The 20858-nt window shown below is 39.4% G+C and overlaps 1 protein-coding gene across 2 annotated transcripts in view; it reads right to left on the reverse strand.

The window, feature by feature from the left end:
• PTPDC1 (protein tyrosine phosphatase domain containing 1) overlaps window positions 1–20858 on the reverse strand; it is a 58520-nt gene that overhangs the window by 10323 nt on the left and 27339 nt on the right. The window contains exons 2-7 of one of the 2 annotated variants that reach the window (XM_058301452.1): window positions 18470–18557; window positions 7295–7466; window positions 5213–5293; window positions 4843–4961; window positions 3652–3789; window positions 559–1802 (exon numbers count right to left, since the gene is read on the reverse strand). In XM_058301452.1, coding sequence (XP_058157435.1) covers window positions 559–1802; window positions 3652–3789; window positions 4843–4961; window positions 5213–5293; window positions 7295–7466; window positions 18470–18551 — 1836 coding nt within the window. In that variant the 5' untranslated portion in view covers window positions 18552–18557. Of the gene's footprint in view, window positions 1–558; window positions 1803–3651; window positions 3790–4842; window positions 4962–5212; window positions 5294–7294; window positions 7467–7937; window positions 8266–18469; window positions 18558–20858 lie in introns of those variants that run through there. The other variant, XM_058301451.1, reaches the window with a different exon arrangement.

Raw genomic sequence — 20858 nt, forward strand, 5'->3', positions numbered from 1 at the left:
CCCACACAAGACTTGAGTTAGTAAGCTTTAGAAAATTATTTTATTTTTATCTCCAGGTCAGAAGTTCTCAAAGTGTGGTTCTCCGACCAGCAGCAGCATCCCCTGAGGAGCTGTTAAAAATGCCAATTCCAGGTCCCGTCCAGGCCTACTCACCCGCACGCTAAGGGTGGGGGACATGGCTGAGCAGGCCCAGGATTCTGATGCCAAGGCCAAGAGAAACTTCAAGCCAGTTCCTAAAGGTGTTTGCTGTGGATCTGTCCATAACCACAAACCCATTAAGAGAGAAGAAAACGAACAAGAGCAATGCCTTTTATGTGTCAAGCACTGTGCTAATGTGTCCAATCACTTGTAGATTTAAATGAAATAACATAATCCCTCTGAGTTGTTTCTAGTATATCAGGCTCCCTTTATAGCTGAAAAACTTCAAGTCTGAAAGTTAAGTATTAGGCAAACATGCCTTCAAACTTCTATACCAAATAAATTTGGGGAAATGGGATTTTGTTTTTGCTCTGACATATATATTTCCCACACATAAATAATTAAATGAAATACAAATACCTGCCACATTTCTACCTTCCTTTTTACTTCTTCCTTTTCTACAACCTCGTTTAAATTTGCCAGGGCTTTAGCTGCCAGGATTCTCCTTGCTTCAACACTCATTTCAGAATGCAAAGCAGCGTGAGGAGCTACTTCAGATGGATTTTTGCTGCCTTGCTTTTCATGTACAGCAGAGAACTTTGCTTTAGGAGAAGAGCTGTAGTCCAGAGGGTGGCAGCAAGTTCCACTGTCCTCCACAATGGGCTCCTGGCCCCAACTGCCGTAAGTTTCCACTTGCTGGTGACAATGGTCTGGTTCCTTATGGATATTCGCAAAGTTGGGTGTAACTGGCTCACCCGGGTTGTATAAACCCGAAATCCCAGAAGAAAAGGTTCTACTCCGCTGTACTTCCTTTGGAATATTCCTCCTATTGGAAAGTGGTGAACCATCATCTTTGAGTCCTTCCAAGCCTCCAAACTTGGTCTGATTCCAGAAAGAAAATGTATTGTGTACCAGAGTTTCTCTATTTAATTCTAGTGGTGGAAACTGTGAAATAGAAGAATGGCTTATGGTCTTCTGCTGCTTGAAGTTATGGCAAAACAAAACTTGGGCAGGCACTGTCCATGGCGTCTCCCCTTGCTCCAGAAGCAACTCAGCCCTCTTTAAATCTGAGTCACTATAGCTGAGCCGTCTTTTCAAGTGAGTCAGGGGTTGAAGGCATTCAACATTCCGCCTCTTCCAAAGAGGATCCAGTTCTTGTTCACTGGAAAGAATAACATCCTGATTATCACAAGCTGTGGCCACCGCAGTGGTAGTAAAAGGGCCTGAAGCATCACTGTCCCGCCTCATTAACTCTTTATCCAGGTGCACTGTGACCATCTCAGAAACTGTCTTCTCAATTTCGGCAGAAAGGTCAGGTACTTCTAATGCTTCCTCCTTCACCACTGGCCTGTTCTCAGCTAAGTCCAAAAGCAATTTGCAAACTAGATGAATAATTTTTGGCACATGTTTCAGATACCGTGCCTCATAACCATGAAGCAGATGACGCTGGCGAATTAGATATTGAGCTAAGGTGACAGCATGTGCTTTGGGATCACAGCAAGAAAATACATTGCGAAGAGGAATCAGAAACTGTGTAAATTCCCTTACACACAGAAGCTGTCCTCTAGTTTGTATGGAATTGGGTCGCTTGGCTCGAACAAATAAAATTGCTTGGTCACCAGTCATTCTCGTTGCAAAAACTAAATAACATGCTATTAAAACACCTAAACAGTGAAGAAAAAAGATTAGGGTTAAAAAAGTTTATTTTTTACTTATCACTCCTTGATGATTTAAAATTTGAATGTGTTAAGAAATCATATTTTAGGGACTTGTGTACAAAATCATATTTTGTAGCTTCTATAGAGGTCTTTGTTACTGCACTCCCGGTACTGTACACACGTTTATCTACTTATGTGGCCATATGGCAGCCCCTGCTCCCTGCCTGACTGAACCTTTGGAAAGCAAGGACCACCTCAGCCACCTCTGAGCACTGTGCCTGGCACCAGAACTGGCACGGTATAGAGAAGCATGTGTGGAGTAGCAGAAAGGAACACTGAGTGAACTGGTTACCTGGCCCATCAATACTCTGCACGCAAGACTCCAAACCGGAAGAAGGCAATGCCTGCTTCTGTTTTCCACTCTGTACAGCTCTTTAAATTTTCTACCTGATCTGTGTGTACACATTGTGATGGGTTCTTCTTGGTCCTGCCATCTTTTTCACTGACAGCACATTCCAGCCTGACACTCTTCCTTCTTGGGCAATATTTGTCTTTTAGGATTAGTCACATTCACAATCTACTTTTCTTCCTGACAATTCTCCTTCCAGTTTTGTGTTTATGTTATTTTGTGTTTTCCTCTGGACTATGATAAAACTCAATTTTTCCAAAAGCACTTACTATTAAGGAAGTCAGCCTTACTATTATGAATAATAGTATGTGTTTATGTGTCTTGTTAATGAATATCAAATTAAAATGAATAATTAAGATTCAGTAGTTAATCATTTAATTCGAATATAATAAAAAATTAAAAGGCAAAGTAAGGGAATCTGTGTGATTCACCAGGTTTGTGAAGATCTTGCTACATATTAAAAATCAGAAACTCTGAAAATTGGATGTACCCCCAGTACATAGTAGGGGACAATGTATCTTTATTAGAAGAACATGGCAGATGTTTAGTCTAAGTATGAAATATCTGAGGAGTTAGCATGAGGAAGGAAGATTAAATGTCTTCTTTGTCGTCTTCCAGAGGAGCCAGGTTTCGACTACACGTAAGAGCTCACTATCTCAGTCAGAACCTAGTCCACCGTAGAAGACGCTCACGAACAGGGCGGTCACGTGGTAGGTATACTATAGACGGGAGTTGAGCAGCAGACGTTTGGTGGACCATACAATAAAAATTTCACCTCTGATTTTTATCTTTGTCCTGATACCAGCACTGTAATGATATTATGCTACCTTTTTAAGTAAAATGACTGAGTTTTATATAGAATTCTAGCCACAGACTTGCCTTCACAAACAAAATCCTTACACCTCTAAAAGTAGAAAGCACATGAGCTTTGGAGTCAGAGTCCTGGATTTAAATCTTAGCCCTGCTACTTACTAAATGTAGCAAATTACTTAACCTCTCTCAAACTTCAGTTTCTTCAATTCCCATTGTTGCTCAAGATTTAAAAGGACAGCAGATGGAAAATGTCAAGAACATAGTAAGTGGAACAATGTTTGCTATTTTCGTTATTCTTTCAGTTGAGGTAAATTACATGTTTTAAAGACATTACATATTAAAATGAGGTGATTTTTTTCTTTTAAAGAAGAAAATCAGAAAATCAGTCATCATTTCGTTAGCTTTAGAAACCTACCTGTTCATTAAACATAAACTTTCAAAAATACTCTCATGAACATACAGTTATTATAACTATCTATTTAAGATGATACAAATATCTTTTATTTATTTCTTCCACTTAATTCCAAAGCTTTGGCAGGATTCTGAATAATATTTATCCTCTAGAATCAGGAAATATTATTATTATGTTTAAATATACCAACAAGACAATAATACATACTCCTACAGCATTACCTGTTCGACCAAGCCCTGCATGACAGTGGATAGCTACTCTTCCTTCTTGTAAGGCAAAAGTCATCACCTTCACCATATCTAAGATGGTAGTAAGAGATGCCACGCCATAGTCCTTCCACCCGAAATTGTAGAAATAAACTGGGGAATGAGAACAAGAAAACGAAAAACATCAACATATAGGAAAAATATTTGCAAAGATCTTAGAAGAATATTAGTGAATTTATGAGATGTATAAACTTGTAAGGCACATAGATCTCACTAGGCTATAGAGGACTTAAAAAATAGGCTTTTTATATTTTCAGCAAGCTTATTGTTATTTCTCACAAAGCACATTTTATACTACTTAAGACATTTTCTTCTGAAACTCAGAAAGAAAGAACTATAGAAAAGTAGAAATTACAAATTAATAAGAATGATCCACACTAAAACTACTCAGCTATAGAAGAAAAGCATACAATCTTTTGAAGCATGGAAATGTGTCTAAGTGACTGACAAATGGCTATAGACAGGGAAGTGGATTTGGCCCAATGGATAGGGTGTCCGCCTACCACATGGGAGGTCCAAGGTTCAAACCCAGGGCCTCCTGACTCGTGTGATGAGCTAGCCCACGCACAGTGCTGATGTGTGCAAGGAGTGCCGTGCTGCGCAGGGGTATCCCCCACATAGGGGAGCTCCATGTGCAAGGAGTGTGCCCCATAAGGACAGCCGCCCAGTGCAAAAAAAGTGCAGCCTGCCCAGGAATGGCACCACACACACTGAGAGCTGAGGCAGCAAGATGACACAACAAAATGAGACACAGATTCCCAGTGCTGTCTGACAAGAATGCAAGCGGACACAGAAAAACACATAGTGAATAGACACATAGAGCAGACAACTGGGGGCGGCAGGTAGGGAAGGGGAGAGAAAAAAAAAATGGCTATAGACAGTACGTGAGATTCACCTATATAGAAAAAGGAGCTGGACACAAGCTTCTCAAAAATATGTTCCAAAATTGTATAGGTTTGTCATTTCCAAGCTGGCTTTGAATGATCCATGTTCAATGGACTCCATTCTAAAGCTCCTGTTTACTGAGGGACCTCCGGGATTATTGCATAAAGAATCACTGAGCAGAGCCGAGGAGAGCAGAGAGAAAAAAGCCTCTCAGTGCTATCCTTGATAATTCATCAAGAGGAGTGGTGGGAAGGAACTTACTGCCAGCCTCCATGAAAGCTTCGGGAAGGTAAGTGAAGCCACTTTCTTGTTCCAGAGGGTTCCCACAGCTAGCATGCTCACCAGGACGCTGAAGGTTAATTACTGTTTTTATGCCACAGCTTAAAGGAAAAAGAAAAAAAGTGAGTCATATTGGGAGACAGCAGTAAAAAAAAAACACCAAAAAACAAAAAACATTGTTGGTATTAATAAACATTATTAATTACTCTTAAAATCTTTATTTCTTATTTGAAATAAGCTCTTCACTGCCTACTGTTAAAATGGAAGCACTTTTTCATTTGAAGTAAAAAGTAATGAAAGAAAAAAAACATTAATTCATTTATTGCAATGTGTGAACAACAAGAACCTGTACCTTTGGAACTGCTCGATGATACGGTACTTTTCAATGAGCTCGGTGGACGGGCGAGCCATGGCAAGTACATGATCAGTTATCCTGCAGGAGCGGGAGAAAAGGACTGATGAGATGCACAGGACTTAGAATGCCCAGCTTTAAGGACTTGAGAGAGCAAGATATCAAGCCCCTACTTTTCTATGATTCCAACAATCTTCTTACACAAATCTGGCTTCAGTTTTGCATCACAATTAGGGCTCTAATCCTAGCTTCTTAAAAACCCTGGAAAAAATTCTAGGACATAAAGTATCTGTAGACTTCAGTAAAGTGTTTTCAAGCACTCTCAAGAGATTCTAGCGGTCAGAATGGAGAAACCTCAGCAGGAGGCAAAGGTTAACTGTGGATCAGTTACCCAAAGGATAGTGACTAAATGAAGAGGGTCACTGGGGAGACATGCCGAATTACTGCACCATCTGACAGCAGTTACCTCACGTGTTAAGTGGGGATAATAATGTCCGCCTCCTGGGTTACTGTGAGAATGAAATACAATATGGATGTAGTCTTAAGCACAAACTCTGGTATGTAATGATGAATAAAAGCTGAGGTACTGTACTTTAGCTTTAAAAAAAAAAAAGGCTCTAGTCAGTTGGGCCTGGTTTCACATGCTGGCTTTTCTACTTTCTACCTATGTAGCAAAGTACTTAGTCTCTCTGTACCTCAATTACTTCATAAATAAAACAGCATTAGTAATGCCTACTTCACAAGAATTTTGTGAAGACTGATGAGGATAATTTAAAAGCAGTGAGCACAGTGCCCAGCCTGTAGCCAAACAAACAAATGTTTACTGAATGAATGAATGAATGAATGGACAAAGAGGCCCAATAAGTGGCTGCTCCTGTTAGGGTTCTGGCTCCACTTTGTTCTGTTGGAATCCTGTCCAGCACCTGGCAGAAGATATACAAGGGGTCTTATCAATGCCTTGAGCCCCAGAAGCTGAGAGCAGCAATGGAGACAACTGGGAACACTGGGTAGGGTCCAGAGGATACCCCTTGGTATCTAATGGGGCTCAGTGTTTGGCACTCTCGAAAGGTATTCTTAGTTTAAGATGGAGAGATGTGACTAGAAGGCAGCAGAGGTGAAAAAGACCCAGAGAGTTTAGTCAACAAAGAACCAAAAATACTAATGTGACCGTAAGCTGCATGATTAGAAATGTGGTTGCCTGACTACACCTCAGGAACAATGTTCATGTCTCTGTGTTACACTTTACAAAAGACAATGCAGAATAGAAGATAATCTGAGAGAACAAAATGACACTGGACCCCCTAATTATCTCACTACATATGTAGCCAGAAAATTCAATATGTAAAAATATAGAGTACAAGTTAAAGTGGTTAACAAATATCTAATTTATAAATGTATTCTCGCTGTATAAAATTATTCACTACTGAAGTTCTTTAAACAGAGAATTCCTCTAAGAGCATTTCAAATGTGGTTTTTCAGAATTTTTCAGATGTCACTCAATCAAAAAGGTATACTTGAATAGCAATGATATTAATTCCATTCACAAGCCACAAACAATACAAGCCATCTTATGTTGTCTGTTAAACTGGCAGTTAATACTATTCCTATTAAGGTAGACTTGAAGTATACTAGTGTGAAAATGTGTTCTTTTTATAGAGAATATAGTAACAAAATAAAAATGACACTAAACACTTACCCATATGAAATACTACTTATATACTTTATAATTTCTCACACTTAACAGCTGAACGTTTTTATTATTTCTAACAATTTCTAAATTTAGGAGCTATCTAAATTTCTCACTACTTTGAGACAATTTACTAGCATCATTTCACTTAAAAAATATATAAACCTGTGAGGTTGGTTTTATTGGAAATTGAGGTTCAGAGTGCTTGTGTGAGTAGCCCAAGATCACATAGCATCTCAAGTGGCAAAGCCAGGGTTGGAAGGCAAGAAAACTCTGATTCCAAAACCCCACACTCTTTCTTCCATATTCCACTGCTCTGGCACTACTTATGTCTCCATTCCCTTACCCTCCTCAGCATTAGGCGACAGCTACAGAAGACTGATAGAATCAATTACCAAGATGAGTAAACTCCCCTGATGGCCTGTTCCTGCTCGCTCCAGCGGGCTGGGTTCTCGTACTTGCAGGCCCTGCCACCACATGCCATGGAGCATGCCATGTGTCCAGGAATGACATGTCGTAAACGCTCTCCAACTTTTGTGTACTTTGGTGTTGCGCGTCCTGAATTTCCTAGAACATACAAGGAAGGGAAAATTCAAAATTTCACTCTCCAAATGGATTAGTTATGTGGGAAACAGAACTTGCATTTTAACTCAGGATTGTAAATTCCCTTCATCTTGTCAAGAAAAAACCCATTTCCTTTTCATCATAAGTACATGATATCTTAATATAAAAATAGCTTTTACATACAAAAATCTCCACTTATTACATTGCTAATGAAGAGGAAGAAACTATAAAAGCAGATCTTTTACAAGCGGCTAAGACTTGTTCACAAACTCCATTTTTAATGAAAAACACAAAGCGTGCGATCATTTTATCTCCTAACACATAGCCACTAAAATTCTTAGCATAAAAGACAATAAAAGTATAATATAGAATTAATTGTCAAAGTTTAAAAAGGTATAAACAGCACAACCTATTCACATTACTTATATTTAAATTCAGTGGCTTGGCAATTCATAAGAAGAAAAGCAGCTTTACTTTTCTCGGGGAAAGTTGGGTCTCTCTCCGCACCGCTGACAGCGGACACGGCCACCATCACCTGGAGAGAGGAGGAGGAGAGCACCTTGGCCACAGAGCTGCGCCGCCGCTGCTGCAGCCGCAGCAGAGGGTCCGAGGTGGAGTGCCTCCGGCCCTGGAAAAAGGTGCTGAGGAAAGTCACGGCAGAGAGCCTGCGAGGCGGGTCCTGCATGGTCGCGGGGGCTCCGGGAAGGAAAGAGCTAGAGGCAGGCAGATGTCAACCCCCAGCCTGCTCAGTGATGAAGTTACACTGAGAGACGTGCATCATTCTGTGTGATCTAACAGCTATTCAGGATAGGCTGACTCGTTTCCATAGCGACAAACAAAGAAACTACTGATTCCCATTTAGATCTGTAGAGGCAAAATGCTATATGAATGGATTGCCTTTTGGACACATTGTTCAAATACAGAGAAGAGTAATTTGTACTTTAAACTCATTATTCCTAAATCAGGACTACTCTATTTTGTTTCTCAAACATACTTAAAAGATCTGACTGCTCAAATAATTAACTCCCCAAATACTTCAATGAATTTAGAGAAAACGTCTCTGTGACACAAACATTGCCTTTTATACCACATACTAAAAGGTTTAAATTCTGTAATTCCTTTCATCTCTATTCTCTGGATATTGGGGGAAGGGGGGGGTTCTCTTTCTATGCTTCTCTGGAATGGGGGGTGGGTAGAAAAAAGTTAAATGTAATAGTGTGGGATGTGCTGGGCAATTTATAACATTTATTAAAAGATCACTCAATTTTTCACAATCAGAGATCCCCTATATTTTCTTGATAGAACTGTTAAAGAAACAGTTGGATAGGATAAAGACATCTGTAGGAAGAATTGGGTTTTTCATATCCTGAAAATATGATATTAAATGTCTTCTGTATAAATCATATTCCATATTTTCATATTTTCATTTTCAGGATATGAAAAACCCAAGTATGGCTTATGCCTTGATTTGGATAGTTACAGTAGTCATACCTCTCAAAAACATAATTCTCTGCCTTTTTTCACTGACTATGGGGAAAATAAGAAGCTTAAATAATGCCTTGGGGGAGGCATAGGAAAAAAATTCACTAAGTATCACATTTTTCACGGAACTGGATGAGGGGGAGGTTGTAACTTGAGGAAAAAGGATATAAAGAAAACAGAAACTGGAACAACCGCCCAATGTTCTCATTGTCAACCTCCTCCCTTGTTAACGGTGGCCTGTGCTCTCTGTACAAATGGGATTTCAGCCATTTCAAGCAACCTACGGCCTAAAGCTCTTTTTTGTTTTGTTTTATTTTAATGGTTAAGCTAAGCAAGATCCTTTTTTCAACGCCTCCTCCCCAACAATCTGCACTTTATCAAGTAAGACAGAGACATGGAAGCCCAAATTGCCGTCCAAGTTACTCCTACATGTATAGCACAGGCCCTTGTTATTCAGGACATAAAAATGGATTAAAAAAAAAAAAAGTAACCCAGAAAATACAGCTTCCCTCTCTGGAGGACATTCTAGGTAAGGCCTGAAAGAACCCTCAGGGGAAGACAGGAACAATAGTTCCATTTGACTGTCACGGAGATTTACAGGCGAGGAGAGAAGGGAAGAAGAGGCAAGAAAGGCAAGCTGGAACGCGGTGGCAGAAGGCTCTGACTGCTCAGCCAGGGAGTCGGAGCTTGTTATGTGGGTAACAGGGAATCCTGAAAGGCTTCTAAGGAAGGCCCTGTGCTTCAGAGGGTGCTGCATTCTGGAAGGCTAACCTAGGCTGGAGAGAGATGGTTGGAGGAACGCGTAGTAGCCTCTGCGGGGAGGACCGAGGCCTAACTGGGATGGTGGGCATGCACATGGAGGCTAAGCCTGGATGGGAGATGCTTCAGGGGGATGGATTTGGGTCCTAGAGCAAAGGAGAGAGTGGAGACGATGCTGTGACTTCCAGCTTAAGTGAGTAAGACACTGAAGCCAGTTAACACAGGGAGCCCCTGAGGAGAAGGCCTGTGGGAAAAATGAGCAAGCGCCATTTCAGACTAAAGGTCTTCAGGGCAGCAGCCAGTCCCAGCCCGTCGGTCTGCAGTGCTGTTTGATGTCCAGAGCACTGACATCTCAGGACATCTACACTTACAGAGCTAAGTCAAAAGCAACTCTGCTTTCAACTGTACTGAAGGTGAAAATTAGCTTCATGAAGGGGAGGAGTTCCTTGGACCAAGATGACTAAGGAAGGGGTAGTTTATGTATCATCTCAAGAATAGTTTCTCCTATGAAATCTTAAGAACTGGGCTGACCTCAAATAAACATGTAATAATTGAGCTGACTCAAGATATTATACGGTCAGTGACCCTGTGCCAGTATCTCTGAGGAAGTTCAGCCTAAGGCAAACAAGGAAATCTGAAAGGTGAAAGAAGCCCTTTCAGCACGCTGGCTCACTGTCCCCCAAAACAGGATGCTAGGAATGTGCCTTGTTTTGATCAGGCAAATGAAATGGAACTTTCCCCACTTTCCACTTGTGAGCAGACACAGGGACTTGAGCTTCCACTTATTCTATTAATAGACAAACCAGAAGGTTCACACCCCACTTGTCTGAAAGGTTTCTCCAAAAACTATTCCTTGGCAAAATGCTTGGTTCACAGCAAAATTACTTTTTTTTTAAATTAGTTTTTATTTAGGCTACAAATAGCTTTACAATAGTTAAACCTTAGACTGGCGTCTACTTTTCCATATATCCCTGGCCATCTTTGTTCATAAACATAACATATAAGTTATAACATATAAGTTTTCTGCACATTTGTAATCATACTGCAAAGTCATTTTTTTCCCCTGCTTTTTCTAATCAGTGTAGCAAAAATTTCCCATTTTGCTTTGTTCTCCCTGAAATTTTCATTTAATGAAAGCATAATGATTATGACACATCAAGCTCATGCATGATAATTTATCTAATCATTCCTTTGCTATTAGACATGTAGGCTATTAAAATTTAAGACATTAAACATTTTCCGGACTAGAACCCTTTTATTTCTATCTTTTTCCTTCAGTAAATTCCTAGAGATGATATGATTGGTGATCAAAATTAATTTTAAAAGTTCATACTTTTATTTAGGTTAGTTTTTACCTGTTTCAAGAACCAAGTACGAACCAAGTTAAAGACGATGAAATAAGGAAAGTTTTTGGTAACTCATCACAGGCTTCTTGTTAAGTCACAGAGAGGGTATTAGAATTCTCTATCACAAGAATAAAGAGATGCCAGCTCTAATAAGTTTTTGTGGCAACTTCCCTGACCTCAAACTTTTCACCATTTCCATTATGGATCATCTTCTAACCACAAGTTTTATTCATAGGATGTTGCCAAAAGACAATCACACAAATGACTTTAAAAGGATTCCTTTCCAATTCTTAGGATAAAAGATATTATACTTGTACCAAAGTGGTCTTTATATATTCTTCTTGAAAATACTTATTTTTAAAATTTTGTGGATTGTTTCAAACACCTGTAAGAAAGTATATTTCACCTAAAAATCAATGAAAGCATTTATTTATTTATTTACTTTTAAAGATTTATTTTATTTATTTCTCTTCCCTTCCCCCACATTATCTGTTCACTGTGTGTTCTTCCGTGTCTGCTTGCATTCTTGTTATGCAGCACTGGGAAACTGCTGCTTTTTTGCTGCATCATCTTGCTGAGTCAGCTCTGTGTGTGTGTGGTGCCACTCCTGGGTGGGCTGTGCTTTTTTTGCGCAGGGTGGCTCTCCTTGTGGGGCACCCCTATGCGGGGAACACCCGTGCATGGCATGGCACTCCTTGCATGCAGCAGCACTGTGCGTGGGCCATCTCACCACATGAGTCAGGAGGCCCTGGGTATAGAACCCTGCGCCCTCCATATGGTAGGTAGATGCTCTATCAGTTGAGCCACAACTGCTTCCCCAATGAAAGCATTTAAATTGGGATTAACTATAGGCTCCTAATGATGACCTGTTCAGCTTTTAGAAAGAAACATTTTAATTTTAATTACATTACCAATAGAGGGGGAAAAAAAAACCCAGGAGCATGAAGGTATCTATTTTTAGGTGAACAGAAGCAACAAGACTATTTCCATTTCATGTTTTACATATAAAATGGGAAATTTTAAAAGAGTAATTTTATGAAGGACAGTGCTTTCAACAGAAACTTAAAAGGTAAAAGGCCTGTATTAGTCTGCCAAAGGACTGTTAATGTAAAATACCAATAATCTTTTATAAAGGGTATTTATTTGGGGTAAATACAGTTACCAGGCCATTAAGCTTAAGTTCCTTCCCTCAGCAAAGTCTGTTGCCACGCACTGGAGCAAGGTGGCTGCCGACGTCTGCCAGGGTTCAGGCTTCCTCTTCCTCTCAATGCTCCCTGGTCCCAGCTTCTTCCACTCTCAGCTGCAGGCTGGGCTAAGTCTCATTTCTCTCCGGGCTCAGCTGCTCTGCTCTCTCCACAAGGCCCGCTGTGGACTATCTGCCATGTCTAATGGAGCCTTCTCTCCTTTCTCAGATATCTGATTCTCTGTGTGCTTATTTCCCGGGCTCCAAGATAAAAATCTCCAACTTTCTCTTCCATCGTGTCCTGTCTACTGTGACTCTCAGCCCACCAAGGGGGTGTGGACTCAATGTCCTACTGAGCGGCCCAATCAAAGCCTTAATCATTATTTAATCAAGTAAAAGTGAAATTTCTGAATCCAATCCAATCTAATATACCCAGAGGAACAGACCAGTTCATAAACATAATCCAATATCTATTTTTGGAATACATAAACAATATCAAACTGCTACAGAGCCTTTTTTCTGGAAGGCACGGAGCCTTTGGAACTTCACTATCATAAACTGTTCACCTTTCTGATATTGTTTCCTTCTCCCTCCACAGTTATAGATTATTTGTAGGTCATGAGAAGCAACACTACTGTTGCTTTCCCACTTACTTGCTAACAACTGATGTATTTTTTCTTTCTTCTCTGACAACATATTTTTCAAATTACCTAAGAAAAAATATTTTCATTTTTCTATATCCCATGAAAATAAAATCATAAAGGACCATTTCTTAGTTACATCTCAGTCCTCTCCTCAATTTCATATATGGTATCTCTAGAAAAAACTAGGGGTACAAGAAAAACTAGTAAAATAATACAAAAGAGAATCCACATGCCCAAACCTATGCTTGTCATTACATAAAAGCCTCCTCCCAGAGCAGGAAGACATGGGCGCTGTGCTATCGTCTCAGACAGTTCCTTTGTGGTCACTGGCCTTTGCACATGGGCAATCAGACTTAACCAAATTCAGGATCATATCTAAGGAACCAATAAATATTGGTCATTGCAAATGTGAAATTATCTATATCTGTGATAAGCACAATAATGAAACCCACTAAAAGGCATGTATTAGTACTCAGTCTTTTCTTCTTTAATTTTACGAGTGATTAAAACACTGAAAAGCCTAAGCAGAAACAGAACCTTGCCTGGCAATTTCCTTCTGTACTCAAGATGTCAGAGAGGGCTAATAACTTCTGTTACAACAAACTCATGTAACAAGACTTATAAATTGGGTGGAATTGCAAGAGGTCCATCTATTTCAATTCTAAGTCCAGCAAGGAGTCACTTCTCAGCCCCTTGTTTTCCACCTTTTTTTTGAGATAGCAGGCTCACTTCTCACAAGGCAACTAACCATAGAACTGTTAGACAGCTCCAGATGTTTTTTCTCATGTTCCATTTCTCTATAAACATTAGTTTTAGTTCTTCCCTCTGAAAACTAAAAAAAAAAAAAAAAAACTTCTTGTTGATTTGTAAGGTTTCAAAACACCCAAATTCAATTAGAACTGCCCAAAGACTTTCCCCATTTGGGCTATATTATCTCAATTCTCTCAGACATTCCTGGCATATGTCGTTGTTTCTAGACCCTTCACTACAACACCCTATTCCTCTTAGTGCCCTTCCTACTACCTCAGAGCTAAACTTCTTGAAAGAGTTGACTGCAGTTGCCACTTCCATCTGTGACCTGTCCCATCCTCAACCTATTTAACCCTGGTCTGGCCTCCACTGTCCATGGAAAACTGTTCCTGCCAAGTAAAGTCACCAACGACCTCTGCTTCAACATGGACTCCTCATAGTTCTCATCTTATTTGATGGCTCAGAAGCATGCAACATAGCTGAACACTTCAGTTTTAATTTTAAAATATCTTTTACTTTGAAACAATCTCAAAGTAGAGTACAAAAAGTATATTTTCTTGAACCACTCGAGAATAAGTTGCAGACATGCTGTTCCATTACCCCCACATAAATTACTGTGTATTTCCCATAAAGATGTTCTTTACAATTCCCCCAAATCAGAAAATTATGATTGATTCATTATTGCCCTAGATTCCTCAGCCTTCATTCAAGTTTCACTGATCATCCCAATAAAGTTCTTTAAAGTAAAAGGATCCAGGTCAGAATCACATGTGGTATTTAGTTGCATTTCACTCTAAAACGAGTTCCTCTTTCCTTGACTTTGATGACCTTGACACGTTTGAAGAGTACAGGCCAGTTATTTTGTAAAATGTCTCTAAATTTGGGTTTGTCTGAGGTTTCCTCATGATTAGATTTAAGAAGCCCTGACATTATTAGTGAAAAACGGCATTTATAAACCAGTTTTTGTGAGATTGCTGTGTAAGTTAATAAACATATTTATAAATATATTGTTTGCAGGAAGAAAATTTCTGCATTAAAGCTCAGCCTGCTGAATTTATGATGTAAGCATTATTTAACATGGTATAAAGATGAAAGGCAACAAAAATATCTTCATACTTCCTCTTCCCCTCATTGCAACAAAACCCTTGAACTGGGAGAATTTTATTCCCCTCATTTTGCTTTTCCTCCTTCACCTCCTGGAAACTTATAATATTCAGAGAGTACGTGGATTATGGATCTGAATAGAAAAATACTTTCAGATCATCATTAGCCTACATACCAGTAACTTATGCTCAAAGACAGGATGGAGTTGTAAAGTGTTTTTATAATGCAATATTATTGTTAAGGCAAGGGTTGACTTTTTTATTTTGACGTGGCATGTCCTGAAATAAGCAACAATTCGATATGAAAAAATAAAAGGCTTTCTGTGGAAAAAGTGGCCATGGTGGCTGCTGGGTGCAGGGAAGGGGAGGAAGAGAAGAAATGTGGAGGCATTCTCGGGATTTGGAGTTGTCCTGGGTGGTGCCCCAGGGACAATTGTCGGATGTTGTATGTCCTCCCATGGCCCACTGGATGGAACGTGGGAAAGTGTGGGCTATGGTGTGGAACACGGGACATGGGGTGCCGCGATGCCCGGAGATGTACTCACCAGACGCAATGGATGTGACATGACGATGGGGGAGAGTGTTATTGGGGGGGGGAGTGCTGGGGTGGGGGCGGTGGGGGCGAATGGGGACCTCATATTTTTTTAATGTAATATCTTTTTAAAAAATGAATTGAGAATTTGAAAAAAAAATTTAATGTATGAAAATGGTAAATAGTACCTTATGTTAAAATAGGAAGCAGAGAGTTATTTTGCAATGTTTTATATGCTTTCAATTATTAATAATTTTTCTTTAGCGGCTTGGTTTTAAAAAATAAAATAATGCTATATTTTAAAATACAAAAAAAAAAACCAAACCTGTATTTCAAACATACACTTCTATCTATGTTTGTGTGTCTGTCTGTCTGTCTCTATGTATCCTGAAAACCAAGCGTTCACATTGGTACTACCAATTCAAGTCCCACATCACAGGGTTCATTTTAATTTTGTCCCTTTCTGAAACCTGGCACCCATCACCCTTAATGCATTTACTGCAGCTGCCCTCTGCTTCTCGGTGGATACCTCTCTCCCCCTCTCTGGACTCTGACACCCTAAGGCAGGCTGCGGTTGCCTTCCCATTTGTGTGGATGTCCTCTTCATGCTGCCTGTGCTCTGCTGCCTGTTGTGGGGCCACCTGCCCTACAGGAGCCCCCCTGACCACCCCCAGCTCTGTGTGCCAGGCTTCTATGTCTGGGCTCTGATGCCCTGCATCAGGTTACCTTCCTGTGCAGACACAAACCGCTCAGCCCCCTCCCCAGCTTGCTGGGCTCTGATCCCCTCTGTGAGTCATCACCCCTGGGCACAGGTACCCTCCTCACCCAGATTGGGTCCCACATCCCTCTAGTGTGGAGGCCCACTTTACTTGGCCCCACTCAGTGGCTTTAGGATCAAATTGTTCAGGAAGGAAAGGGAAAGGAAGAAGAGAAAGCTCCTTTTTAAAAAGTATACTTAAGAACAATTTTTAAAAGATACTTAGATTATATAACTGATACATAAAGAAATCGGGGACTCCCGTATATCCTGCTACCTACCCCTCCCACATTTTCCCATGTTAAAACATCCTTCATTAGTGTGGTACATTTAATACAATTGATGAATGCATTTTGGAGCATGGCCACAAAGTGTGTACTGTAGTTTACACTCTCTCTGACTCAATTTTGGCAAGATATATAATGGCCTGTATCTGTTATTGCAATGCCATTCAGGACAATTCCCAAATCCCCAAAATTGCCCCGCATTACACTTGTTTTTCCCTCTCCATCCAGTGCCTCCACATCAATGATAAAATTTCTTTCATTGCTAAAATTACAATAAGTCTGTAGTAGAATAACAGCAAGTCTACTCCAGTCCATCATTCATTCCCTTATCTGGAGGATTCTGGGGTGGTGATGCCCACTCTGCCTCTAATTGAGAGGGGGCTTAGATCCCATGGGGCTGATGGATGGACTATCTTGCTTGTAGATGCAGACTCTCTCTGTTCCCTAGGATGGGCTTTGTCCATCATCATCTTCTTGACAGTTGTCCTGGGTGAATCTGAGAAAGCTCTTTTTTGAATATTCTTTTACATTGGATTCTTTGATTCTACCCTCTTTTGGTTTTCCTCCTTAACTTAAGGAGCTCAATGACTCATTAACTTTCTCCTTTGGAGACTCTTTTTCTTTCTAAATGCTGGTATTCCTGGAGGACTCAGTTTAGTACTGGAATTTCTTTTCACTCTATCCTTTCTATTTGTATGAACTCATATACTCCCTTGGTTTTAGTTACCATCTGATGAATACCAGAATTGTTAGCCTATACCTGTTCTTTGAATTCTAGGATGCTTATTGCTTATCTCAACTTAGATGTCTCTCTAAATAGCACCCCAAACTCAACAAATCCAAATCTTAAAAAATGATTTCCTTAAACACAGCAAATCAACCTATGAGATGGACCTCAGTGTTTCATATCTTAATAAATGGCCCTGCTTTACATCTAATTGTATAAGTCAGAAACCTGGGGATCATCTTTGATACCTCCCTCTTCATTCTTAAAGCCAATCAATCCCAGTCCTGTTCTAATCTCTTAAATATCTCTCAGATCCAGCCTCTGCAAATCCGCTGCCACTTAACCTCACCTGGGCTATTCCAGTTTGCTCCTTATTGGTCTCCCCATGTCAATTTCTGCACATCTTCAGTTATTTTATACCCAAGAACAGAGTAGCGTTTTAAAAAATGCAAATCCAATCCTGTTATCTGATGCTTTAATCACTTCAAAAGCTTTCTTTGTTCTTAAGAAAAAGTCTGAACCATTTCACGTAGTCTACAAAAGTCCTGTATTATCTGGCCTCAGTGAACTTCTCTAAGGACCTTCTTGCCACTTCGTTCCTTTATGATAGAGAGCTCCCCCTGGTGGAGTCGTCAGATTCCAACAAGAACACAATCAACTTTAAGAATTCCCAGCAGGCACTGAACACCAATACCTTTAGACCCTTACTCTTTTACTTTTCTTTATATCAACTAGTCCAGTATTAGGGCGAAAATCCTTTTAAGTTCCCTCTAAAGACTAATATGAAGATGAACTAAACCCAGACTGGGCAGTTACAAAATACTCCAAGGGGCGCTGCCAGGAAAAATTGCTCTTACCTCGTGGCAAACTTCTGGTACCAAAATGGCTGGTACGCAAAATAGCGTAACAATGCCAGAAGGTGTGAGGAAGCAAATGTGGCAATAAGAGTCAAAGTTCAAGCACACTTCCTTGCCTGAGCACCATATAAAAAATAAACAGTGTGGGAAGGTCAGAGAGAAGAGAAAAAAATGGTAAAAATAGAGCTAAAGTGCTTCTGAACGTGCTCTGTAAGTGACACTCGCAAGTAATGACAGAAGAAAGGAAAGGCTGATTCATGCATAAGCAGTTGATTATAGGAAGAAATGTGTAATTTCAGTCTAAGATAATGCAGGAGGAAAGCGCTGTTTTCAACTTTCCTTCTTAAAAGGCCAGGGTCATTATTCAGGATTTTGAAAAGGCGTTCTTACAGGCCAAAACGGTAAGACAGAAATAAATAAAAGACTTTAAGTAGTACCTTATGACTTAGGATAAAGGTGCAATTTAGGATTTCAATATGAAGAATTGAGCCTTTTCTTTCATGTTTATTCACATACAAGTACTTTTATTAAAGTTTAGTTTGCACAAAGAGAACAAAAAGTATACTGAAGAAATATTACCTTTTATGTTTGCAGCATATCCACTGTTATTCACCAAAGTAGCATATGATTGTTCATTTTGTGGCAAGACTCCCGTAGCCATGGTATTCTGTTGGGGAAAAAATTTTTCTTTTTGAAAATTTGCCTTTGGGATATTCATTAATTACCTATAATGTGCTAGACCTGTGCTGTCCAATATAGTATTCATTAGCTAATGTGGCTATTGGGTACTTGAAATGTGACTAATCCAGACTGAGATATGTCGTAAGTCTTAAACATACACAAGATTCCAAAGACTTAGTATGAAGAAAAGAATGATCATTTCAACATTTTTGACTTCCCCAAAAAATACATAATCCAATTTAGTAGTCACAGATTAAATGTACCTCAATTTAAAATACAGATAAAAACAGAAAATATCAGCTAAGGCATTTTTTAATTATAAAATTATTTTCATAAAAGGCAAGTACATAACCCAGACAGTTTATGGGCTTGACCATGATACAACAGAAAGTCACACAGAATACTGAGGTTTTTCTAAATAATAATTTAAATATTTTCTTTTACAAAATCATGTTTATTGTTTGGGCATCGGTGATCAGGGGAGATCAAACACTATAATTTTAATAGCTTATTAAATGGCTATGAGTTTTCTTATAAGTCTCTAAAACCTGTTGCAATTTCTTACACCAATAAATTAATAATGGTAATTAAATTTAGCCCTAATTAATACTTTTCCTTGGAGTATGTGTTTATTTTTGTGAGGGAAAAAAATCACAAATCCTAGTCATCCTTCAAGAATCCTAACTTTACTAACACTTTACTTCTAATTTCAAGCTTTATATGCTCAAAAGGCATATAATTTATAATCTAAGGTCCTGTTTGATGAAGCTGTGTCTTTTCAAAACAAATACTGCAATAAAAACCATAAAGTGATCTAAATGAAAGAAAAAGGAAGAATGCTTCTTGCAGTTTTAATGTCACAATCAAGTATCATAATAATGCAAAATTTTATAATGTGCAGAACATTTCAAATGAACATTATGAAAAAACATGAAGTAAAAGGACTAATGGTACAGTTGTTGCAACAAACTCATTAGCAAACACTTAATCTGAAAGCATTTCCATTAAGATTAGATTTAGAAGAAACATTTTTACTGTATATGACTTTTCATAATTTGGACTATTTTCATAAAACATATTTTGAAGAGAAAACAATTATGACCATGTTAGAATCATGGAATTTTGAGCAGTCAAGGTTCCTGTCCAAGTTTGTTGTTTTGTTAGATGAAGAGTTATGAACTATGTCCCCGAGAAGTTCCCAATTCGTTTGAGGTGGTCCGGCATTTAAGTGATAGAGTGTTGGTGACAAATTAGGACCGGTCATCACTCTGTGAAGATTTCCCTGACCCCACTCTGTGCCCTTCAGCTGTAGAGCAGTGAAACTTGTCTCCGTGACTATCATCTCCCTTAGTACCTTACGGAGTCAGTGAAAGGAGGAAGCATGATTTGTTCATCTTTCAATCTCTCGAGAGGGAAAGAGGCTGGTGGGCAGGAGCTGATCACTGCACATTTGTTGAAGTGAAATGAACCACACTAGACTGAGTCCCTTGAGTCTATTTCATGTCTTATTTATATATGGGTCCTCAATACCTAAAGCCCACTGGAAACATGGCTATTAAAAACATTTTGTTGAATTAATTGTATTCTTTTGTATCACAAAGAGTACAATTTCTTTCTAACTAGCATCTAGAAATTCAAAGTTGTAAGGAGCCTCAGAAGTCATCTTAGAATCCTAAATGAATGCAAGCATCCTCTACAATATCCAGGTGATGGTTATCCTTCTTGCCTAAACAGTAAAAGTGGCATTATTATACAGCTCTGGTAGAGAAAGCTCTTTATAATGTTGCCACTCTCTAATTTCTACCCATTGGTTCTATTTCTGCTCTTTGAGACCACCCAGAATAATAAGCTTTCTTCTATTTGCTTTAGTGTCCTAGGTTGCTCCAGCAAATATCATGAAATACCCTGGCTTAACCAATCGGGATTTATTCCACGAATGTCCAAATCAAAGCATCATCAAGGCAAAGCTTTCTTCCCAAAGACTGGCGGCTGGCAATCCTTGACCCCTCTGCTACAAGGCAAGGCACATGGTTAGTGTCTTCTGGTTTCTCCCTTCTCTTCCTGGTTTCATTGATTTCAGCTTCTTGCTTCCCTAGCTTTCTCTGTCTGCATTGTATTCTCCTGTAAAGGACTCCAGTAATAGGATTAAGACCCATTTTGATTGAGGTGGTCTCACCTTAACTGAAGTAGTCTCATCAAAAGGTCCTACTTACAATGGGTCCACACGCACAGGAATGGATTGGATTTAATAACATGTCTTTCTGGGTGGTTTTCAAACAACCACATC

The sequence above is a fragment of the Dasypus novemcinctus genome, chromosome 8 (genome assembly GCF_030445035.2).
Source record: "Dasypus novemcinctus isolate mDasNov1 chromosome 8, mDasNov1.1.hap2, whole genome shotgun sequence".
In the NCBI taxonomy this organism is placed as follows: Eukaryota; Metazoa; Chordata; class Mammalia; order Cingulata; family Dasypodidae; genus Dasypus; species Dasypus novemcinctus.